General features: G+C 38.5%; 2 protein-coding genes across 11 annotated transcripts in view; one reads left to right on the top strand and one right to left on the bottom strand.

Moving 5' to 3' along the window:
• The window catches only part of Spata6l (spermatogenesis associated 6 like), a 61908-nt gene extending 36186 nt beyond the window's left edge, over positions 1–25722 (bottom strand). For 2 of the 10 annotated variants that reach the window (XR_012440460.1, XM_074051946.1), the window contains exons 1-5: positions 25614–25657; positions 15662–15706; positions 11416–11553; positions 5440–5488; positions 581–622 (exon numbers count right to left, since the gene is read on the bottom strand). Coding sequence is in view for 9 of the 10 variants with exons in the window: in XM_074051946.1 (XP_073908047.1) it covers positions 581–622; positions 5440–5488; positions 11416–11553; positions 15662–15700 (268 nt within the window). In the remaining variant the exon portion in view is untranslated. The other 8 variants (XM_074051941.1, XM_074051945.1, XM_074051939.1 and 5 more) reach the window with 7 other exon arrangements.
• Positions 11874–13186, top strand: Plpp6 (phospholipid phosphatase 6). Its single transcript, XM_020175196.2, has one exon. The coding sequence runs from the start codon at positions 11874–11876 to the stop codon at positions 12753–12755; it is 882 nt and encodes a 293-aa protein (XP_020030785.2). The 3' UTR covers positions 12756–13186.

Here is a 25722-nt window from a genome sequence, read left to right as displayed (position 1 = left end):
ACTGATAAATGGACAAAGAAATGTGGTATAGCCATATGAAAGCATATTAATCAGGCACAAAAAGGAATTAAGAGCTAATATATGCTACCCCATGGCTGAACCTTGAAAACATTATACTAGGTGAAAGAGGAAGATTTAAAAGGCCATGTGGTGGAGGCTTCCATTTATATGAAATTTCCAGCATAGGCAAATCAATAGGGATAGAAAGTAGATTAGTGGTGTCCAGGGGCTGGAGGAAGAAGGAGATGAAATGATTATTAATGAGTATGGGGTTTCTTTCTTGGGTGATGAAAATGTTCTAGAATTAGATAATGGGTGAAATTCAATAGATTGGCAGAGAAAAAGTATATTGTATATAAACTTAAAAACATACAGAGTCATGTGTTATTTAAAGCAAAATTTGTACAGACTATAGCTCAGTAATAAAGTGCTTGCCTACTATGCACTAGGTGCTGGGTTCAATTCCCAGCACTGCAAAAAAAAAAAAAAGATACAACTCTTAAATACCAATCCTCATTGTGTCATGCCAGAATCCTTTTAAAGTTAAATTAAACTAGCTTAGAATTTAGAAATGTGTTACCTGGAGGAACTAGCTGTATTAATTCAAATCTGGTTAGGAAGCCTAAAAAAAAAAAATTAGATTTTAATATTTCAGAAAATTGCCAGTTTTTTACTGAATGCTAAGTTTAAAACTACTATCTCATATACATTATTATTAACAATAACAAAGTAGGCCCTCCATTTTTATGGGCTATACATCCATAGAGTTCACAAATACATATTCAACCAACTACAGATAGAAAATGTTCAATAAAACCTGTATCTGTGATGAACATGTATAAACTTTTCTCTTGCCATTATCCCCTAAGTAAAGTAGAACTACAACTATCAACATAGCATTTATAGTATATTAGGTATTACAAGTAATACAGGGATTATTAAAGCATATGGGAGGATTTATGTAGGTTCTAAAGATGTACCACTTTACATAAGGGACTTGACCATCCATGGATGTTGGTATCCACAGAGGTACTGGGATCCATTTCCCATGGATACAAATGGATGACTGCAATTAAAAATCAGTGTTACACCAACAATGCCTCAGGTAGTAATAAATTAAGGAACTGGAGTGAAAGTAACTGAGTTACAAAAATAACATCTCAACATATATGAAGTGGAACAATGAAACCCTTTGCAGGGGGAGAAGAATGAGGGAAAGAGATGGTGGGGGCAAACCTAATCAATATACAATGGTAATCATATTCAGGAATGTCACAATGAATCCCCCTGTACAACTAATGTATGCTAATAAAAATGCTTTGACTAGCAAGTGTGAGGCCCAGAGTTCAAACAACAGTGCCACCAAAAAAAGATAACCAAAAATAGAATTCACCTCTTGAAAAGTATGGATAAAATATCTCTTAAAAATGTATTCATAGAGCATTAAAATAACAATGTACTTTTCATCTTAAAAATTAAAAATCCAGTTGTCATCCACTAACATAAAAAAGATTGTCTTCCCTAAAACAGTGTGCTATGACAATACAAATTAGACGTAAAGTGTAACTTTCATTATATTTCTTGAGTCAAAATATATTTAGAAATAATAAGCCCATCTACAAAGTCTATGAAGATAAGAATAAAATTAACTTCATATAAAACAAATAATATAACAATAAAAATCAATAAAGATAACAATTCCCTTATATATGGAAATACACTGAAATAGTCAATAAAAGTAATCTCACTTTGTAGATTTACAAAAAATACATGAATACATGAGGAAAAAACTTTAAAATGCCAAGAAACTTCAATGCCATGACAGCCTGAAATCTTAGGTCTCCAAAATGAGAGTGGAGATATATATTTGTCAACTATCACCCCAGTACTTAATTTATTTAGTCTCTAAATTCCTTACATTCAATCAATATGCTTATCACAACCCTGTGAGTCCTGAATAACAGCAATCCTCATTTTTAGGAATGAGGAAACTAAAGCTCAAAGAAAGTAGAGCAAATCACATGGCTAACAGTTACAAGGCTGTATTTGAACCAAAGCAGTCAGCTCCCAGAGCCAGTTCTCTTACCTACAAGATACTGTGTTGAAAATTAGAGATAAGGGCAAAATAGTTTCTGCCAGGTATCGAGGGGGTGGGGGGGAGAGGGAGGGGTAGGGGTGGGTGGTAAGGGAGGGGGTGGGGGCAGGGGGGAGAAATGACCCAAGCATTGTATGCACATGTGAATAATAAAACAATAAAAAATTTAAAATTTTAAAATTTTAAAATTTTTTAAAAAAAAGAAGAAGACAATGACCCAAACTCAGGAAATCACCCCAGAGGCTAAAAGGACCCAAAGCTAAGCGTTTCTCAATAAATATTCCAACTTTAAAACCTGAAAAAAAAAAAAGATACTGTGTTGAAAAATTACACAGAACAAGTTAATTGAGATGCTTTGTAAGACATGTGCAGCTTTTAATTGCCTGCTGGAATGGCATGACAACCTTCGTGCTTGCTTTAAATATCAAGGACAGAGCAGATCACTAATAAGTGACCTGGAGAACTGTTCTCATGCTCTTTTAGTGCTTCAGTCTACTACCCTGGATTAATATTTGGGAACTGAAATGAAAAGACCCTGATTCTTGTATGATCGTTAGAAATGCTGGACTTTTCTTCTGGATTTAAAGAGACTTGAGGGAATTGGTATTCATATAGAGGTCGCCCAGATCAGATGTGTTTCATCTTCCTGCTTTTTAAGATTCAGATGGAAATGGAAATGCAGTACATTGGGAACCACACCCACTTTTTAAAAACTAAATTCCATCATTTTGGGGGAGGGGATATTGGTGGCTGCCTGAGAAACAGAGGTTTAGAACTCAGAAACATTTGACCCTGGTAATTTGAAAATAGCTTATGATGCAAATCTTTTGAGGTTCTTCCTTCTTTGACTCCTCTTCTTCAATCTACCCTCTATGTTACTCAGGGTGGTCTCTGGGCCTTTTCTGTTGTCACTCCCTGGACCATCTCATTCATGAAACCTTACTAATTCTATATGCTGAAGACTCCAATCTCTTATCGACAGAACACATCTATTTTTCTTGAGCTTCAGAATCTTACCTTCCTCACTACCAGACATCTCCATGGATCTCCCACCAGCACTCTAAACTCAACCTGTCCAAATTCAAACCCCCCCACACACCAATTCCTCTTCCTGAGTTTTCAGTCACAGTGAACAGCATGAACAGAAACCAGGGTTATCTCTAGATAGTGTGAGTTAAGGGCATGCCCACATCCAATCAAGTCCTTCCATGTCCCACTTACTATTTCTGATTCTCACTCCTTACCTTACTTTTTTCTAATTCCTATAGAAGTTCTACTTTCTTACCATCTACCTGGCTTTCTGAGCCACTGCCTTACTGCTCTGATCTTCTGTTTCACAACACTTGCTCAGTGACCTCTAGCCTGCACTATCTGTATACACAGACTCACCATTTACCTAATTTCAAAACTCCTTAATCTACCCGATATGTCAACCTTATGCCTAGCCTGATTGTGATTCTTTCCTCTATCCAGCACTGCCTCAGACCACCTATCACTTACTTCTGGTTCTTTCTCAATATTCCACTATTATCTGTGGCCTTGGTCCTAATTCTTTCAATTGAGTAAAACCTCAGTGGAAAAATTCATGAAGTTTAAGAATGTGATTAAGTGGAGGGGTACTATATTGTAAGTACTTTCGTAAATGTCACAATGTATCCTCAGTATAACAATAACATAATGAAACATTTTAATAAAATTTTAAAAATAAAGCCCATGAAATAACTACAAAAAATAGAATGTGATTAAGAATAATATTTACTAACTAACCTTTCACCTTAAAACAGTGGTGGGGGGGAAGAAAAACTCAAGCTAAAGCAAACAGAAGGGAGAAAATAACACATATTAAGTGGAAATTAATGAAATAGAGAGTAGAAAAACAAAAAAATTAATAAATACAAAAGTTAATTATTTAGAAAGATCAACAGAACTGAGACACCTTTCAATAGACTAAACAAGGAAAAAGAAATAAGATACAAAAGATACTAAAATCAGAAATGAAAGTTGAAATATTATCACTGCTCTTATAGAAATCAAAAGAACTATAAAGGGAGTACTATGAACAACTTCATGCCAACTAATTAGATGACTTAAATATCTGATAGGGACTTCTATCTACAATGTATAAAGAACACTTATGAATCAACTTTTTAAAAAAAGACAAATAACCAAATTAAGAAGTAGGCAAAGGATCTGAATAGACAGTCTGCCACAGAATACACCATTAGCCATTGGGGAAATACAAAACAAAACAACAATACAATATTACTTCATACCCACAAGGATACCTACCATACAAAACAAGTGTTGGCCAAGACATAGAAACCTTCACACATTGCTGGTAGTATATAAAATTATTCAGCTGTTTTGGTAAATAGTGTGGTAATGCCATAAAAGTTAAATAGACCATTACTATATGACCCAGCAATTCTACTAATATATATATGTATATAAGTATAGATATATGAGTAATACACAGATGTACATATGTGTATGTATATATACACCCAAGAAAAAAAGAAAACATCCACATAAAAAACATGTACACAAATATTCATAGCATCACTATTCATCATAGCCTAAAATGAAAACAACCAAATGTCCATCAATTGATGAGTAGAAAAACAAAGCATGTTATATTCATACAATGGAATATCATTTGGCTATAAAAACAAATGAAGTAATGGCACCTGTTATAACAGAAATGAACTTTGACAATGTTATGCTAAGAAGCCAATCACAGAGGACGACATATTGTATAATCCATTTATGTGAAATATTCAGAATAATCAAATCTATGCTAAACTAGGTGTGGTGATGTGTGCCTACAATCCCAGTACTCAGGAGTCTGAGGCAGGAAGATTGCAAGCTTGAGACCAACCTGGGTAGTGAATTCAAAGCCAGCATGGGCTACACAGTGAGATCCTGTCTCAAAAAAAAACCAAAATCTGCTGAGACAGAAAGAACAGTACTTGTATTTGGCTGGGAAGATTCATGAGAATAATAGGGAGTAACTGCCAATGGGTGAAGGGTTTCATTTGTGGTGATGAAAATGTTTCAGTTGATTAAATGATCTAATTGATTGTTGCAATAGATGTACAATTCTGTAAATATTCAAAACCACTTAGTATTTATAAAAAACTAACCAGAACTGTACTACCCAACAAATTACATCTATATTTAGAAAAATATTGGTAATAGAATAAAAAATCATGATTCAAACTTGGTAACATTCTCTTAAACTTAAACATGGATCAAATATGGAAGCATCCCGATTTAGAAATGGAATTTTACACCTATAAATTACATGCAATAGTCTTTTTTTCTTCCTTTTTGAGAATACCTACTTTCTAAAAGGTCTGCTACAGCTCCAGGGTCTATTGCATTTTCAAATACCTGGAGAGAAAAAAATGAAAAATAAATTTTCAAAGTTTTAGTAATAAGTACTTGTAGAAAGTATAGAACATATTCTTTCAAATAATTGGCATATATAAAATCCAGCATATAATATTTTAGGACTCAAAAGCAGCACTTTTAACAAGTGTGTGTTAAAAGTTCAACAAATGACTAGAGAATAAACTAATGAAAATTAGCAATAACAAGTGCAAAGAAATCTAAGTTAGGTAAATCTATCACAGGCTTAAAATGTCCTCAACTTGACCTAGCTCTGTTTGTTACTAAAAGCATATCTTGCATCGACCTCAGAGTCTTGATACCTAGAGAAACATTCTGCATGCAACAGATATTCACTAAGTGTTAACTGAATGACTGCTCTTCCCAAGCAACTAGTTGTACTAAAAAGGAACATGAATAGAAATTCTACATATTTGTAACACAAAAGAAAAGTACTAGCAGTTATACAGAACCCAAAAGGAGGGAAGGGGGAGAAAGATGAAAGAGAGACAAGACAGACAGACAGACATAAGTTTTAAGTATATCATAAAGCACAAGAAAAACATTATGATATCTGTCTAGCCATTGCCAAATCTGTATTTTTTGTCCTTGACATAAAAGGTTCTGGGACAGGACTAAAATAAAAGGTCTATCAAATAAACAGCCTCTCCCATTGAACTCTAGCATCCTGTGAAAACCAAAAAGTTTTCAGCAGAGTTTGATTTCAGGCTTTGAAACTCTAGCTTAAATGGGGTTTAAACTTAAGTGTGGTTAAAAACATCTGCTTTTGACGACATGATCCTATACCTTAAAGACCCAAAAAACTCTACTCAGAAGCTTCTAGACATCATCAATAGCTATAGCAAGGTAGCAGGATATAAAATCAACATAGAAAAATCATTAGCATTTCTATACACTAACAATGAGCAAATGGAAAAAGAATGTATGAAAACAATTCCATTTACAATAGCCTCAAACAAAATCAAATACCTAGGTGTAAACCTAACAAAAGATGTGAAAGACCTCTACAAGGAAAACTATACACTTCTGAAGAAAGAGATTGAGGAAGACTATAGAAAGTGGAGAGATCTCCCATGCTCATGGATTGGTAGAATCAACATAGTAAAAATGTCGATACTCCCCAAAGTAATCTACATGTTTAATGCAATTCCCATCAAAATTCCAATGACATTCATTAAAGAGATTGAAAAATCTACTGTGAAATTTATATGGAAACACAAGAGGCCACGAATAGCCAAGGCAATACTCAGTCAAAAGAACAATGCAGGAGGTATCACAATACCTGACTTCAAACTATATTACAAAGCAATAACAACAAAAACAGCATGGTACTGGCACAAAAACAGACATGAAGACCAGTGGAACAGAATAGAGGATCCAGATATGAAGCCACACAACTATGAGCAACTTATCTTTGACAAAGGAGCTAAAAATATACGATGGAGAAATAGCAGCCTCTTCAACAAAAACTGCTGGGAAAACTGGTTAGCAGTCTGCAAAAAACTGAAACTAGATCCATGTATATCACCCTATACCAAGATTAACTCAAAATTGATCAAGGATCTTAATATCAGACCCCAAACTCTTAAGTTGATACAAGAAAGAGTAGGAAATACTCTGGAGTTAGTAGGTATAGGTAAGAACTTTCTCAATGAAACCCCAGCAGCACAGCAACTAAGAGATAGCATAGATAAATGGGACCTCATAAAACTAAAGAGCTTCTGTACATCAAAAGAAATGGTCTCTAAACTGAAGAGAACACCCACAGAGTGGGAGAAAATATTTGCCAATTATACATCAGACAAAGGACTGATAACCAGAATATACAGGGAACTTAAAAAACTAAATTCTCCCAAAACTAATGAACCAATAAAGAAATGGGCATGTGAACTAAACAGAACTTTCTCAAAAGAAGAAATTCAAATGGCTAGAAAACACATGAAAAAATGCTCACCATCTCTAGCAATAAAGGAAATGCAAATTAAAACCACACTAAGATTCCACCTCACCCCTGTTAGAATAGCCATCATCAGCAACACCACCAACAACAGGTGTTGGCGAGGATGCGGGGAAAAAGGAACCCTCTTACACTGTTGGTGGGAATGTAGACTAGTACAACCACTCTGGAAAAAAATTTGGAGGCTACTTAAAAAGCTGGACATCGATCTACCATTTGATCCAGCAATACCACTCTTGGAGATATACCCAAAAGACTGTTACTCCAGAGGCACCTGCACATCCATGTTTATTGCGGCACTATTCACAATAGCCAAGTTATGGAAACAGCCAAGATGCCCCACCACTGATGAATGGATCAAGAAAATGTGGTATCTATACACAATGGAATTTTATGCAGCCATGAAGAAGAACGAAATGTTATCATTCGCTGGTAAATGGATGGAATTGGAGAACATCATTCTGAGTGAGGTTAGCCTGGCCCAAAAGACCAAAAATCGTATGTTCTCCCTCATATGTGGACATTAGATCAAGGGCAAACACAACAAGGGGATTGGACTATGAGCACATGATAAAAGCGAGAGCACACAAGGGAGGGGTGAGGATAGGTAAGACACCTAAAAAACTAGCTAGCATTTGTTGCCCTTAATGCAGAGAAACTAAAGCAGATACCTTAAAGCAACTGAGGCCAATAGGAAAAGGGGAACAGGTACTAGAGAAAAGGTTAGATCAAAAAGAATTAACCTAGAAGGTAACACCCACGCACAGGAAATCAATGTGAGTCAATGCCCTGTATAGCTATCCTTATCTCAACCAGCAAAACCCCTTGTTCCTTCCTATTATTGCTTATACTCTCTCTACAACAAAATTAGAGATAAGGGCAAAATAGTTTCTGCTGGGTATTGAGGTGGGGGAGCGGGAGGGGGTGGAGTGGGTGGTAAGGGAGGGGGTGGAGGCAGGGGGGAGAAATGACCCAAGCCTTGTATGCACATATGAATAATAAAAGAAAAATGAAAAAAAAAATCTGCTTTTGGGTGAAAAGTCAGGTCCCCTTAAAGACAAAAAAGGAGGTTGTCCCTGTTATCCATTTTTGTCTTACTAAGATTTATGAAGTCACTGTGGGTAACTTTTTTTTGCCTAAATTATTTCAGCAATTGCATCCTTTCAGTTCACTCATTGTTATGGGTTGAACTGCTTCCCCATCAAAAAGTCCTAACCCTAGTATCGGAAGAAGGTGACTTATTTCCAATTTATGCAGAAAATTTGAATCTATGCAGTTAAATTTGAATGAAGTCATGCTGAAGTAGGTTTGGCCTCTGATGCAATATGATTACTATTCTTTTAAACATGGAATATTTGAGCACAAAAACTGTTAAAAGAAAAAGTTTAGATGACACAAACTCAAGAGTTGATTTGAGCAAAGAACGACTCATGAACCAGGCAGCACTCAGTCAGAAAAGGGTAAGAGCTCCATTGCTACTAAGTGAGCAAAGAGCACTTATCTGCTACCATGGAAATAAGACAAAGAAATTTATTTGATTGGTTAGCGTGGAAAGACCCTAGGTAGAAGCTAGTTGACAGCTTCTGATTGGCAAAGTCTCTAGTTTTGTTTTACAGTTTACATTGGACTTTGGTTTGCTTATGGAGAAATTTAAAAAGGCCTGCAGCTGCTCCAGCCTAATGTCTCCCTCACCCCAAATGTTTTAAATAACATACACCCAGAGAGAATAAATGGCCATGTAAGCTAAATATTAGAGTTATATTGCTACAAGCCAAGGAAATACCAGAAGTTAGGAGACAGGCCTGGTGCCTTCGGAGGCAACATGGCCTACTGACATTCTGATCTCAGACTCCAGCCTCCAGAACAGTGAAAGTCTAAGTTTTGGTTGTGTAAGCCACTCCACGTGTGATACTTTTGTATGGCAGTCATAAGAAACTAATATATCCATATCTAAGGACTTTTTCTCAAGTGCAATCTGGGGGAGTAAATGATCAATGTGAATTATTCAAAATGACTCAAAAAATTCTTATGAGGAGTTTGTTCAAATGCTTTAGAACATTTGTTTCTGAATTACATAGACAACGAAGAGAAAATGGCTTTGATACTTGCTCCAAGTATTGTGGCTACAGAATAGAACAGATGTTAGAAAGCTGGAACTAACTGGAAGAAAACTAGAATGTAAGTCCAAACAACTCACACAAGAGGGCAATTATTTGACTTCATTTTATAAAAAGACAAAACCATTCCATGATTTGACTAGTAATCGCAAATGTACAGTTTTTCAACACAGCAGGCATAGTATCTCTGAGACTCACTCTCAAGGTACTAGGGTTTGAAGTCAATGCCTTGCGCTTACTAGGCAAGTTCTCTACCACTTCAGTCTTGCCTCCAGTCCTTGTTTGCTTTAGTTATTTTTCGGATAGGGTCTTGCTTTTTGCCCAGAGCTGGTCTATGTCCTCCATCCTCTGCATAGCTGGGATTGCAGATGGGTACCGCCATGCCTAGACACCCTCACTCTTCTGTTTTACAAATCAAGAAGGTTGGACAAGCTGACTCTCTACGGTTCTTTACAGATTATCATTCTGTGCTTATATGATTTTGTATACTTGGGCTTCTATAAGAAGTACTTTTAAAGTATTTAAAAGTATTTTAAAAGTTTTCTAAAGAGCAAACTGAAAGTTGATAAAACTAATAAGGAAATTCTTAGGAGAAAAGAAAAAGACTGCTTTTTCACCACCTACTTTTCACCACTTCCAACATCTAAATGTAACAAGTAGTTTCCTTTGGATTCTGATTGTATGTTTCAAGATAATAGCTATTTGTTTCTCCAACCTGTTGGCACATTATTTAAATTAATGGCCTATGATTTATAAAACATTACATCACAACTCTGGCCCTTCAGTAAATCAGTCTTCATCATCTCTCCCATTCTCATGTCAAAATAGATAGGTTACTTTCCAGACACCATCTTCCAGACCTTTAAAAGTTGTATGTTTCTACCCTGGAGCCATTCCTCTGCTCAAAAGATCCACCTCAGTGACACTGCTTGAGTAAAATCATTAGGCTTATTAAGAATAAAACTGATTCTATCTCCAAATCCAAAGCAACAACCTCAAGGGGCACTATGCAGAAGGCGTTGGTTTGGAGGATCATGGTGCCAGGCCAGCCCAGGCAAAAAGGACAAGACCGGATCTGAAAAATAGCTAAAAAGCTAAAAGGGATGGGGGGTGTGGCTCAAGTGGTAGAGCACTTGTCCAACAAGAACAAGGCCGGAAGTTCAAACTGTACGTACTGCCAAAATAAAATAAAATAAACCTTAGTGGATTATAGGTGACTGCATAGTAATGAAATGAACATCCTATTAAATCCTTAAGTGGGGAGAGGGTAGCTAGTGTTTTGGTTATTCATATCATGCAGTATAGCCTTTTATAACTGCAACTGCATAAGAAAGGTATGACTTAGGGAAACAGTAAATCTGAAGAGTTTTCTTGTGTTATGACAAGATTTCAGTTACAAGATATAACTAATTTGGTTACAGTTTTTCATTATTTTTTTCCTGGGTCTGAGAAATTTTTTTCCTAAAGTCTGCAGTTTATTAATAATCCCTTTCATAAATGTAATGCAACTGTCTCTTAACACCTCCAGGAACATTCAGAAATGCTCTCTCTGCTCCAGTTAGAAAATGCCATGGGAGCTCCAAGAATAGAAAACATGGACCAGGGTATTTAGCACTAGATTGACAGAACTTGGCTCAGACCTGCAAAGCAAAAGCAAAGTCTTCCAACTGTGGTTTTGCTTCGAAGCGGCCTATGTGGTTCTGCACTGTGCCTCAAGCGCCTTGGAGTAATTCTTTTTAAAGGAAGTTTACAAAAATAACTTTGACACAACTGTGTTCTTTATAAGAACTATTAGATTATTTTCAGACAGGAAAACTTGAGAAAGTCAAGATCACCTTTTCAAATCTCATGCTCTGCTGAATCACAATAGGGAACACAGAAGGAAAGCAGTCTGTCTCCAGGTACTGATTCAGGAGGTAGACCCCAAGGTACACATCTTGCTTTTCCTGCAGGAACACTCCAGGGCAAGAAACCTTAAGAAGGAAGAAAAAACATTTTTTAAAGGAGAGCAAGCAGGGTTTGCTTTTTGTTAAACGGGCCGTTATTGCGATCCTAACCTCCCAGGGACCCTGTGAAGACCCCATCCCTGCAACCCCAGCACCAACATCCTCCCATCTCCCGTCCGCCCTCACTTTGGAAACTCCGATCCCCTCCCATGTCTCCGCCAGGTGTCACAATCGCGCGCTCGCGGGCTCCTCTCCCCGCCCCTCCAGGATGGCAATGCGGAAGCGGAAGAGGCTGTCGGGCTGGGAAGCCTTTAGTGTGTGGCCGGGTCCCGGGGTCGCCCGCCGCGATGCTGAGCCCCCGGAGGAGCGTCCAGGGACGGCCGCAGGGCGCTTCCACCGCGAGCAGTAGCAGCGGCGGCCCCGGCAGCCCGGCCCACGGCGGCGGCGGCAGGTTCGAGTTCCAGGCCCTGCTGAGCAGCCGCGCGGCGGGCACCGACCCCGCCTGCGCCCGGCTCCGCGCGTGCGAGAGCCCCGTGCACCGCCGCGGCTCCTTCCCGCTGGCCGCCGCCGGGCCCGCGCAGGCGCCACCGCCCCCGCTGCCCGAGGAGGATCGCATCGCCCTGAACCCGTCCTTCCTGGGCATCGCCCTGCGCTCCCTGCTGGCCATCGACCTGTGGCTGTCCAAGAAGCTGGGGGTGTGCGCCGGGGAAAGCTCGTCCTGGGGCAGCGTGCGTCCCCTCATGAAGCTGCTGGAGATCTCGGGACATGGTATCCTCTGGCTGCTGGGCACCTTCTACTGCTTGTGCAGGAGCGACAGCTGGGCCGGGCGGGAGGTGCTGATGAACCTGCTTTTCGCCCAGCTGCTGGACCTGGGGCTGGTGGCCCTCATCAAAGGGCTGGTCCGTAGGCGCCGCCCGGCTCACAATCAGATGGACATGTTTTGCACCCTCTCGGTGGACAAGTACTCCTTCCCTTCGGGCCACGCCACAAGGGCCGCTCTGATGTCGCGGTTCATCCTGAACCATCTGGTACTGGCCATTCCACTGAGGGTGCTGATGATACTGTGGGCCTTCATCGTAGGTCTCTCCAGGGTCATGCTCGGGAGGCACAATGTCACCGACGTGGCTGTTGGCTTTTTTCTGGGCTACATGCAGTACAGCATTGTGGACTATTTCTGGCTCTCACCCCACAATGTCCCGGTCCTCTTTGTACTGTGGAATCAACAGTGACACCATCTCATTGATCACTGTCACCAGGAGTTCTGAAGGTTTCCGTATTTGATGATGCCACCCTAAAACCAGCCGCCATCCAGCTAGCCCCTCATGTAACATTTCAGGCTTTCTTTGGGATTTCAGATGTAGCTCCACCTTGACGTTTTACTAGGCCTGGAGCACGTGCTGGCCATTACTGAACACAGCCATATTAGGGAAAGCCCTCCCCCCGCCAAAAAAAGAAGAAAAATCCCTCTATCGTATATTTATTCAACAACTATTTATAGCTCTAAGACAACTGCAAAGAAATCAAGCTGGGGTGGTTATACAGTTGCTGTTGTTTTAAGTTGACAGATTTGTTGTTATGTAATCCTGTAAATCAACGTATCACCTTGTAAACCGTATTTTGAGAAACATTATCTTCATTCCATAAATATATATCCATATAAGCCACGTACTAATCTTAGTCCTTTTCCTGAGGGAGAATTTAAGCAGTGTTTTAAAAGTCTTAGGACATACATTTTTCTAGTTTATTCCCTGAAGACTTGTTGCCGTGATTGGAGAGATTTCTTCTTAATTCTGATTTTCTTGGTAAGCTTTTTTACTTTATTATCTCTTTCATCTTTGTGGACTGGGCAGTAAGAAAAGAGATTGCAGTACTTATTTTCCTTTCCTCTCCCTACAACCTTTCAAAAGGTCTTTAGGAATTTATTTCCTACTACTCTCTAATAGTGTCTTGTAGCATTCGGAGAGCAAACCAATAACTTTATTTTTTTATTTATTTATTTTTTTGTGGGACTGGAGTTTGAACTCAGGTCCTCATGCTTGGAAAGCAGGCACTCTACCACCTGAGCCACACCTCCAGCCCAAGAATTTATATTTAAGGAAGACACACTTAAAAGGTGGCATGCCTAGGTGCCCACAGAGAAGTATAAGATTATGGCTTCATGAATAATTCTGTTGACAACTAATAGCATGGCACCACAAAGAGCAGAGAGGCCAAGTTTCTGGGGAGTGTCGGAGGAACTGAGTTTGGAGGTAGGCTGAACACATGCTATGATCAATGCCCAGTATGACAGAAGATGGAGCCCTGCTGTCCATCATCTCTATTGAATAGAGAGTAACATTCTTCTATCCAGTAATAACATGGGAAAATAATGTATTTCTTTTCAATGCAAGTGCATAGCCTTCTCTATATACCACAAAGACGATCCTGCATACTAACATTTTCATATGGAATTGTTTCCCTCTGTAACCCATTTAGGTAACAGTATTTAACTTGAAATTCATCAGGGAAACTGCTGCTATATAGGCACTAGGTATAACTACTATGTTTGTTCACATTGACCCTAACATTTATCCATGGTGCCTCCCCACATCGGAAGACCAGAGACCACCAAATGCATGGTGTACTTTGCTTATTATGTGCTTTAAATGCGGCTCTATCTGAAAAGAAAACTTTTAATTATCTATGGAACTGGTGTCTTCAGATAATCTTAATGACCAGCTGTTTTGGCATTTATAAATAGAAAGGATTGTGGACTTTGATGTACAAAGATAAGGTTAGGAAATTTTGGGAGTGGTTGTGATGAGTACTATAGGTTGTGATGGTGGTGTGTGAATTTTCTGAGAGTGAGGGGCAGGCACACTAAAAGAGGAACTCCTCTTTTACTTCAGTCTTTTATTTACTCCTCTAAATAAAATAGTCATTTGCATTCTCACATCACTCTGAATACTGACTACCTCTTCACTTGCTGAGTCAGCCAAACTGTGAAGCTCTAGGCGGTTTGGGTTTGTTGTTGAACCTTAGAGATCTTTTCATTTTAATTGCAGCAATATTCAGGCTAGATATTTGAAAGCAATGGTATTTCCTCTTGTACTGTCCACAAGATTGAATATTGGGGCTTCCTTCATGTTTGTAATTATACTTCTGAAATTCCGGGTTTTCTCTACACTTGGAGCATCCTAAGTGTAGGTGTAGAGTAGACAACTGATTTCTTTAACTGAGGAATACCTTTTAAAAATAAAAATAAAAGAATGTTCAATGAAGTGAAATGAAAATTTAATGTTTGTCTTTATGAATATATCATGATTTCTCAAGGGTTCCTTCATTTTTCTACACAATTTTGAAAGCTTGCAGCTGACATAGCATAACTGATATCAGCCAAATGGAACCAAACAAGGAACTTTTTACTTTTGTTTCACAGCTGCATGTATGATGAAACCTCAGCATTTGTCAATTGTACAAAGGCCAACCAGATTTTCCAATGCAGTATCCACTTAGCATTGTGCTTATAATCTTGCCAGCAGAGAAGCCCCTCACAGCTTGGAAACAAATCTGTTTATCAGTCTGTCACTGAGTTCAGATGGAAGGACTGGAAATGGAAGCTGAAATAAGAGGAATGAGTGACCCCCAAATAAGAACAAAGAAGTCACTCTGACCCTCACTTAGGAAGGATTTAGTTGATAATTATAAAACACTTACTGACTGATTGATTTCCCTTTGAGAATTTGCAAACCAAGGCAATCTCTAGAAGAAATAGCTTAGAAAATATTTGATTGGCTCATAGAGGTAGCGAATGGGGATTTTAAAAATTAAATTATTTCGTGATTATTTAAAGGAGAAAAGTTAAAATCCTTTCACAAACCTTTATCTTTAAAAGGAAAAGAAAGGCATACTGGAATGTAATGGAAGCAAAGAAGCATGTTAGCTTTGGAGGGGAAAAAGAAAGATTTGACACCTTTAGCTGAATTAAAGGTTTGGAAGTACAGGAAGACAATCTTAGAATTGTTGGTAGAGAATCTCAGGGACAAAGATACGATTTGTCCCAAAAGATAATGGGGTGTCTGTGAGTGGAGGAGGAGTGGTGGGACCATTTAAGAATCTGAGGACTAAGAATGGGGGAGGTTAGCTGATCTCTTACCGCCCGGACCTGCAGCTCCACTGCCACCTCCAGAGGCATCGTTCTCTGCGTAGGCGGAAGGACCAGAAAGACAAAATCTTTTGTGCCAAGACTTGAACCAATTTTTCTTAGTTTAGCTCAATTTCTAAGGCAAGAGTTCCCAGAAGCTTCCCCAACCTCCCTCCCCTTTGTCCCCCCATGCGTCCTCTCCGCAACCCGAGTGCCTCTCACAACTGTAGCAGGAGTGTGAGCTTCCACAAAGCGGAAGCATCGTGTTGCCATGGACACTGAGACGCGCAACCTTCGACCCTGGAGTGCCGGAGGGTTCCAAGCTCCGCAGGGAACGCGCGGTTCACAGTCAGCTTCCCAGGCGTAACCCCAGCCCGCAAGGCTGGCTTGGGTCTGGCGTGGGAGCTGGTTCGGAAGCAGCATCGGAAGCTGCTGTGAGTCCTAGATTCCTTTCCCTCACCTTTCTGTATGGCACCAATCACTATGTTAAAATGCTTTCGATTTCCAGTCTGAAGTGGGGGGTGAGATCATAGCTCCACTGTAATTTTAAGTATTACCCGGCTTTTTGTTGTTGTTCTACAAGACCTGCAGACTCTGGTATTTCTGTAACAATGCCAATTTAATATAGTTGCCTATCCCTAATGGCGCACTCTTGCATATTGAATGTTTTGTCCTCCTGTTTGGCTAGGAAAGCATGGTCACTGTCAATAACAAGAAGTGAAACGTTTGTTCATTATAAATGCAAAGAAAATTATTAAAGAGATTTAAAAGGTAGGTATCACGCGTTAGCGACAACAGAACTATTTGTTAGTATCTCTTCACTACATTGTTCAGCCTTTCCTGGGGATTAGCTAATCTAAAGCAATCATTGAATTATATCATCTCCCAATGGGTAGTATTGTACTTGCTAAAGCCACAAGTACCCTGTGAAATCTGTCAGAGGTGACAAGCAGAGCAAGAGTTCTTGACTGGAAAAGAAAATCACGTTCTTTTCCATTCACTGTATTTGATTTAAAAAAAATGAAGGAAGGAGCTGGACACCACCCATGGCTTATGTCTGTAATCCTAGCTACTTGGGAGGCTGAGATCAGGACTACTGTTGCAAGCCAGCCTGGGCAAATAGTTCATGATACCCCCCATCTCCAAAATAACCAGAGCAAAATGGACTGGAGGTGTGGTTCAAGCAGTAGAGTGCCTGATTTGCAATCCTGAAGCGGAGTTCAAACCCTAGTCCACTAAAAAGATAAATACATAAAAAAGGGGTGGGGGGGAGCAAGTGGTTCCTTCTAACCAATCCAAAAAATCTGGGAGTACCAATGCTGTCTCTGAAAAAAAAAATCTTAAATTGTGTTGTCATTTATTATTCATATTCTATATTGGAAATGGTACAGAAAGATGTCCCTAAAGAACAATTGGGTAGTCATTTCAGTAATTACAGCTCCCTGAAAGCGAAAAACTCAGTGTGGTCAAAGATGTGTCCTTATCCAATTCCTAGTGCTGTGTCTCTCTGCATAATGAGATACACAGGTGGGTGCCTGGCTTCCTGTAGTGTCCAGAGCACTGATTTGTCACCTCACAGCAGCTTACTGGCACAAGACCTGTGATGATCCTCATAGATAAGTCACTAACATCAATACTAAGATACCAAGGAGAATGACAATCAAAACAGATTTATAAATAAGTAGCTGAAGGTATAATGGGAGGAAGGAATCAATTTTTATTGAAAATCTACAAAGAGCTAGGCACATTGCATATGCTCATTCATTTCCTCTCCACAAGAATTCTTTGAGCGAGGTTATTATCCCTATTTACAGATGCAGAATCTAAAGTTAAACATCTTTTGCCCAAGGCTACACAACTAGCAAGAAGACTAATCACATATGAATCCAGGTGTGCCTTACCACATCACTCCCCCTTCAGGATGGACATCCTATTAATCCCTGGGTTGCACTGTCCCTCTCATGCTCTTTCTAGTCTTTAATTCTTGATATAATTGGACTCTCCTTGCCTAACTTCTAGAACCCAGTCCTCTTCTGGTTTCTCTCCATCTCTTTGCTGTTCTTTTTGTCTCTGTTTATCCTCTTTGACCTAGTTAAGCAGTATTTCTAGGTCCCTTGCTTTCTTCACTCTATGTATGCTATCTAGGGTGTCATCCAATGTAGGTATTGAATAATATATGTACACAGATTTGCATGTCCCTTCAAGGCCTCTTTTTTACAGATAAGGTAGAATCTCACTAAATATATATACACACACACACACACACACACACACACATTCTCTAATTGCCACAATCTTAGTTTGACATTTGTTCCTATAATTATTTATTATTAATCTGTAAACTCTGCATGGCTAAGGGCTAGTGTGTTTGTATCCTAAGTGACTAGCATAGCAGATCAATAAGTATCAGTCTGTAGGGGTTAATGTACATGGTAAATGGAGGTCTCACATCAGAGCAAACTAAGTATGTCAAGTGAGAAAAGACCAGGCACAGCTACTTCTGCTAGTCTGCCATGAGAATATGAAATGAATTGATCAGGTTTATGCCCCATTAATTTCCCCCACCATGATCGTGTCATACTCCCAGCAGTCATGGAGATGTGGAAGTTGCTACATACACAATGGCTCTAACACATCAAGTAATCAACCAGTGAGGCTACTGTGTCTGCCAGAGACCAAATAAAGCCATCCAAGGATTAGACTGTCACCACTTCATTACCTATGTTGGTGCCTTGGTGGCAGCGAACAGTTCCCAATGAACAACTTCTATTCTCAGAGTATTTCTGCAATGCAGCCTGACTGAGCAGTGACATCAGCATTGAAGAGCTGACACATCAGCACCTCCTGCTCGAATCCTGGCTCCAGACAAGAAAATGAAACTAGGCCCCAAAAGGAAATTTTGCAGAGTAAATTAGCAAAAGAACAAGAATATGACAATCAGATCATTATGGCTGATATTTTCCTTTTAACCAGAAATAATAATTATAGCACAAAATTATTAACTCTTCTTTTCAAATACCAGAAAGAACATTCACATGAGAAGAAATTTTCTCTAAAGGCATAATACATATAATGTATTAAGTTTTCTATGGCTACTATAACAAATTACCACAAACTTTGGCGTTTAAAATAAGATGCATTTATTATCCTCATTTTAGGGGTCAGAAGTCCAACACAGATCTCACTAGAGAAAAACTGAGGTACCAGCAAGGCTGTATTCTTTGTCTTTTTTGTTTTCCTTGCATTTCCAGCTTCTAAAGGCTGCCCATATTGCTTGGCTCAAAGTTCCCTTCCTCCAGCTTCAAAGCCAGAACATCAAGCCAAGTCTTTCTCATGTAGCAGTCTCTCTGGTTTTCTCTCTTCCATTTTTGAGGACATTTGTGATTACATAAGGACCATCCAGAAAATCCATTTTTCAATTTCCCCATTTTAAGGTGGATTGATTAGCAACCTTAATTCCATCTAAAATTTTAATGTCTCCTTTATTATGTAAGATAACATATTCACAGAATTGTGATGTGGACATCTTTGGGGACCATTGTTTTGGAAAGCAATTTGGTAACTTCTCTGGAAAGCAATTCAACAATGTTTATCAAAAATTTAAATTTGGCTCAGCAATTCCACTGCTAGGAATTTATCCCATGGGTAAATTTTCATAAAAACACAAAGACACATGCTGCACCATTATTATTTTAAAACTACTAGAAACCAACTAAATGGTCATTAAGTAGGGCTGGATTAAATCAATTATGGTTTAGCCCTGTGACAGATATTACATAGCATGAAAAAAGGAATGAGGCAAAGCTGTAAATCCTAATAGTAAATAATCCCTAAAATACAGAGGTGGAAGAAAAAGAGAAAACATGGCACAAAGAAATGTGTATAATATGTCATTTGGGGAAGATGGAAAATATTACACATACATATATGCTTAGAACATTCACATTCCTGAAAAACTACACTGGAGACTGCTTATTATGGATGCATCCGGGAAGGGGACCTGGGGTAAAGAGGCAAAGAGGAACTTTGTTTTTCATTGGATATCCTTATCCATATTTTTTTCCAGTAACTTGCATTGCCTAATCTAAAAAGGAAAACAAAGCAAGTAAGAAACATAAAACAATAGAAAGGATATACCTGCGGACATCAGAAGGAGGAACTGGCCTCTTTAGCTTTCTGGGTCATATCCTATGTAATGTGTGCCATGAAACCATCCATACAGTGTGTCTGCACTTTGGTTCTAGTGCAAGGGTTTTTATCCTGTGATCCCTGCTTGTCTCAGGAGTCCTAACCCCCATGAAGTAACATATAACCTTTCCTGATTGTGCAGATGTGTGTTGTTCTAGAAAGGAGCATGTAGCTTTTTTCAGAGTCTAGAAGGTTAAAGTTAGTCAAATCAGGTTTTAGCCATTTACTCATGTCTGAACTCTGTGAATTGATTTGTGAGGCCCTACAATCTTTTGTGCCAGTGAATTATCATTAACAAGTGCAAATAACATCAGCAGGTTGAGTTTCCAAAGTGAATTATTCATCAGAATTTGTGAAAAATGCCTGCAGAAAATTTAAAAAAAAAGTATTCGAGTACATGAGACAATGTGGATTATTTCAGCAGTAATGCACTTCCAGAACACTGATTTGTTTTGTTTTTAAGCAGAGACCTAGCCTCAAGGTCACAGAAGTAATTGTCTCATATCCACCCTTCTCCAAATTCTCTGTAAAATATTCTTTAGCAGTTTAACTTTCTCACAGACTGATAAAGAGAGAAATTTTTACTCTTCAAACTTTTACTATGAATGTACAAAAGAGCTCAATGAACCACACTGGGTTCTTCCCTTGGTTCTAACAAACAGCATAAAGATGAAGTTTATATTTTTAAATGTAGAAATCATATCCTTTGGGTAAACTTTATATGAAATTAACTTTATATGGCTGACACCATATAAACCCAAATCGGTCCTAATATTGGTATGCAATACTATAGGTAACAACACATGCTTCCCTGTGTGATTCAGAGAAAGCACCAATCAAGCACTTTTGCTAAGAAAATTGCAGTTGAATCTAATCAAACTTCTAGAGTTATACGGGATAATTTGGTAGCTACATGTAACTATTTAAATGAATTAACACTAAATAAATTTAAAGTTAAGCTTCTCACCTGCACTTGTCACATTCCAAGTGCTCAACAACCACATGTGGCTAGTGACTACTGCGCTATAGTGGAAATAGAGTATTTCCATCGTCATTCCATTGGATGGCATTGCTCTATAGCTACCTTCACTTAAAGTAAATATGGAGATAGAAAAACATATTTTGCTGGGGTTTTTTTGTTGTTGTTTGTCGTTCATGGTGCTGGAGATCAAACCCTGGACCTCACACATGCTAGGCACAGTGCTCTATTACTGAGTTACAGCCCCAGCCATGTCTTCTTATTAGAGCTAGAAACATGTTAATGACACAAGGAAGTCATATTTAAAATGTTGGTCATTCTATAGAATAACTGATTCAGTCTGCACCATGTCACTGGCATTAAAAAAATAAAAAAAAGAGGAAGAGATGAGAACTGCTCTAGATTAAAACGTAGTTGATGAAGCCTGTCTGCTCCTGCCACCTATGGGTTGGGGGTGCTCCTTTCTCCCTTTTTACTCCTCCCTACTTTGCCTTGCTTTACTAAATAAACCATTGCTAAACTTCCAAAAAAGGAAGACAGTTGAGACCCTAACAACCAAATGTAATACATGGACTTTGTGGGACCCTAATTTGAACAAATCAACATATAGAATATTTGAAACTATCAGGAAAAATCGATATGGTTCAACATTAGAAAATACCAAATAATTTATTTTGATAGGCATGATAAACCCCTTGTGTTTATGTAAGGCAAACATTAATGATGTTTAGAAATGCAGATTAAAGAATATAATGGTAGAATGATATAATGCTAAGATTTTACTTTCAAAGTACTTCAGCAAATGAATAAAAGGAATAGATAAAGCAAATGTAGCAAAATCTTGATAATGATTGAATCTGGGTGGTGGATATATGAGGTTCTCTAATTCTATACTTTTGAGTGTTTAAAAATATTCATAACAATATTTTAAAATCTTTAACATGTACTTAAATAAGAAAAACTATCATAGTTTATATAGACCTCCTTTTGTCCTAAAATAGCCCATCAAAAGAAGCCTTTGTGGCATCACTCTGAAATTCCCTTTGATAGTTTTACATATGTATAAAAAAGAAAATATGGTGTTCTATTCACCTCAAATGAAAAAAATTATTTTGATGTATGATAACTTACAAGTAATTCAGAGGGAAACTCATTTAAAGGGGAAAAGTACTGTACTGTAAGAATATTGACCTCTGCATCCTAAACAGGAGCTGGCTATTTGAGTATTTCTTTAACTACACATACTTCATGATTTTCTCCCAATATCAGGAGTGCTTCCAAGTAAGGAATCAAATTACAATTGAGAGGCTTTTAACAATTTTGAAGTCATTTGGGGTCTGGACGCACACATGGGATCTATTTTACAAAACTTTATTAGAGTTCATGAGTCAGCCTCATATGTTACTCTTTGGCTTGTGCTTTGATTCACTGGCATTTGTAGGCTAAATACTTACATAATGATGACACATAAACTCTTCCTCAAGGACTGCCCTTTGGCATTTTGTACTACAGAGTTCTTCCATTTCAAAGTAATTTCTATTCAGAAAAGCTTCTTTGCTCCTTTGATTTTCATCTGGCTAGCATTGTGTTGATGGGAATAGTAGCAAATTACTAGGACACAAAGCAATTTCTATGCAATTTATTTTCCAAATTAAGAAAGTCAAAGAGTATGAAGAACTTCCAAAACCTTTTTTTAGAAAAAGTGTCTACTGTGCCTGGGCACAAGATTTAGGTACTGAAGTCAGCAGTGGCTCCAGTTGAGGCTACTTCTGATGTCATGATATCTACCCCTTTGTTATCTACCAAAAACATACCTCTTTCTAGTCCTTTCTCACCCTCTTCTGCTTGTATTTAATCCTGTGTATTTTCTTTTTTCTTGTTTCCATCCATTCATTTCCATTTGTTTGTTTATTTAACACATATGCTTTGAGTACCTACTATGTAGCAGGCTCTTTTCTGGGCAATGTAGGTGTAAGAGTTTATGAGAAGCAATTTTTGCTTATGTGGGAGTTACATTCTAGTGGGAGAAAAAAACTTAATAAATGAACATAAATATGATAATAAGATTGTGATGAATGACAAGAAGAAAATACACCAAGTTGTGAGATAGAAGGTTACAGGTTAGAGAGGGAAGAAAAATATGATTTAGATTTAGTGGCTAGCTTGGCCTCCCAAGGATATGACACCTTACTTAAGATCTAAGAAGAGAAGCATGACAACTAGCAATATTTTCAAAGAAGTAAGTGAAGAGATATTCAAGCAAAAAGAACATCAAATACAAGGAAAATCAGGAAAGAAACTGGAATGTTTGAAGAACCCAAAGGAGGCCAATGAATGTACTAAAAGGTCTCTGGGGAGGAGGGTGAACAGGAAGAGAGATGCTAACAAGAGTTATATTGCCTTCAGATACGAAAACAATTATGGCAGTCAATACGATTGCCTATCTTATAGCATCAACTCTTCTTTCTTGCTAACAGAATTCCAGTTTTGTTTGGGTGGTAACGCATTCAACTCCAGGGAATGAATTATTATTTAAGCCAGTTTGAGCCAATGAGATATAAGGAGGAGAAGTCACTAGAAACTTCTCAGAAATATTTTTATTCCTGATATGAGAGCCACAAGCGAGTAAAGCTGTTTTTGCCTCCCTCTCTCTCTTCCTGATTTAGCTGCTGACATGTTTCAATGTGATGTCCAGACTTACGGCAGCCATCCTGCATCCATGATATAAGAAGCCAGAAAATGAAATATAGCAGACTTGGAATGGTTGAGGTTGGAAATAATCTGTGTCCTTGGCAAACTGCTAAGTCTATCCTGGGACCACCAGTTGCATATTTTTTGTTAAATAGATAATAAATATGGTTACAGATTACATCTCTTTAAGCTGGAGCAAGCTATTTGCATTGAAAACATATATGGCAGAGATGTGACATGAACTTACATAGATATATGTTGTTTTGGGACTTCACGGGGATCCATTTTTGATCTGGAGAAGTCAGGAAGAAGAGGTTTGGGGAAGGGAGTGGGATCAAAGATTCTTTTTGTATGTGTGTTAAATTTAAAATGTGCATGAGTCATTCAAATAGAGATGTCACATCAGCAGGTAGATATAGGAGTCTGAAGCACTGGAGTAAGATCAGAACTTAGATTTCAATTTGAGAATTGTCAATTCACAGATGTTATTTAAAGTCAGAGGAACAGACAAGATCCACCCTTTTGGTCAAAATCTGAGGTATTCTAAAATTAGAGATCAGCTAGAAGGGAAGGAGGCTGAAGAAAGTGTTGAAAGAGGGATAAAAACCAATACACCACCAATAGCAACAACTTAGCATCTACATTGAACTCAGATTTATATACAGCTCGCTTTATATACCAGGCATCACTCAAAGCATTTCTATGGCTTCAAAGAAGGGAAAAAAAGTGTTTTCCTTTTCTCTCTTCCTGTTTTCTCCTTTGGCTTTCATCCTAAACTTAAAAAGTTTAAATGCAGTGCTTCTTTTATTTGTAAATAACCTACCTATTCGTTGGAAAATATTCAATTGGCAAAATATAGGAAAGCTGAAAAAAATAAAGACCTCAGACTCTTTCCTCCTCAGCCTTGCCCACCAGAGGTAATTTTCTTGTATATTCTCCAAGAATTTACACACACACACTCGACACAAATAAGATCTCTCTGTTGTACATACACATACATATATCTAACTGATATTTCTACATGAGCACATTTAGATCTACCTTACTCTTTTTAAAGACTAATATTTCAATATATTAATATGCCATTATTTATGCTCCTTTGATGGGCAATTCTGTTGTTTTTTGGCTTTTACCCGCCACTGAAAAAAATTCTTTGTAGATAAAATTTTTAATACTGGTGCAAAATGTTGGGTATTTTCCTATGAAATGACTGAAAATTGAAGCATGTAAGCCTCTCATATTGTCAAGTTACTCTTCCACAAGGTTATACAGTGACATTCTATCAGCATTTCCTCACATCTAGGTAAACATTTGCTACTAACCATCTTCAAAAGTTTGCCAATCTAATGAACTGCAAAAAATGATGAGTCTCTTCTACGAATAGACAGCAGGGAGTGATTGTTAAATGTGGTTTTGAAGGTAAGACTCCCTGGACTGGATTCTAGCTCTTCCTCTTAAAATGTGTTACCTTGGGTATACGTTGGGCCTATTTCTTCAAAAAAGAAAGTGGGGGGGGGGTGGTAATAGCACTCATCTACAGGAAGTTCTCCCATATTTTTGCTATTGGCAGTACTCGTAATTCTTTCTAGCTGTGCCCTCCTCCTTTTGGCCCAATTTTACATAACTCTCTTGTAGCCACTATTTAAATCCCTTTCTCACCCCACCTTAAACCTGTACACGAATGGGCTAAGGTTTTGTTGTTTTGGTTTTCTTTTTTTTTGCAGTACAGGGGATTGAACTCAGAGCCTACACCTTGAGCCACTCCGCCTGCCCTTTCTTGTGTTGGGTATTTTCGAGATAGGGTCTCGTGAACCATTTGCTCAGACTGGCCTTGAGCCATGATCCTCCTGATCTGATCTCTGCCTCCTAAATAGCTAGGATTAGATGTGAACCACGAGCGCCCTATGGCTGAAGTTTTTAAACACGTGAAGAGATCCAAGCACCTCCCGGCAGTCAACATCTAGCGTTTTCAGGTCAGGGAACACTAAATAACATTCGCTAACGGTACCTAACTAACGTCTCGCTACATGCTGTGCCATTGGAGAAAAGCCAGCAGCACTAAAAGGGTTCAGAGACCACACATTTAAACCGGAGTTCCAGACCTACCTGCGGCACACAGTCCGGGGTATGCGTCCGCGGTCACGCCCCTTCCGGAAGTGACGCTACACGCTGACTATTTCTTCTTCCGCCGGCTGCTGGCGGCGCGGCCCAGTCC

The sequence above is a fragment of the Castor canadensis genome, chromosome 13 (assembly GCF_047511655.1).
Source record: "Castor canadensis chromosome 13, mCasCan1.hap1v2, whole genome shotgun sequence".
Taxonomy (NCBI): domain Eukaryota; kingdom Metazoa; phylum Chordata; class Mammalia; order Rodentia; family Castoridae; genus Castor; species Castor canadensis.
The sequence above is the reverse complement of the archived record's forward strand: the minus strand, read 5'-3'. Positions and strand labels throughout refer to the sequence as shown.

Excerpts from the sequence above, each read along its gene's own strand:
- Plpp6 (XM_020175196.2), top strand. The coding sequence starts at position 11,874 with ATGCTGAGCCCCCGGAGGAGCGTCCAGGGACGGCCGCAGGGCGCTTCC.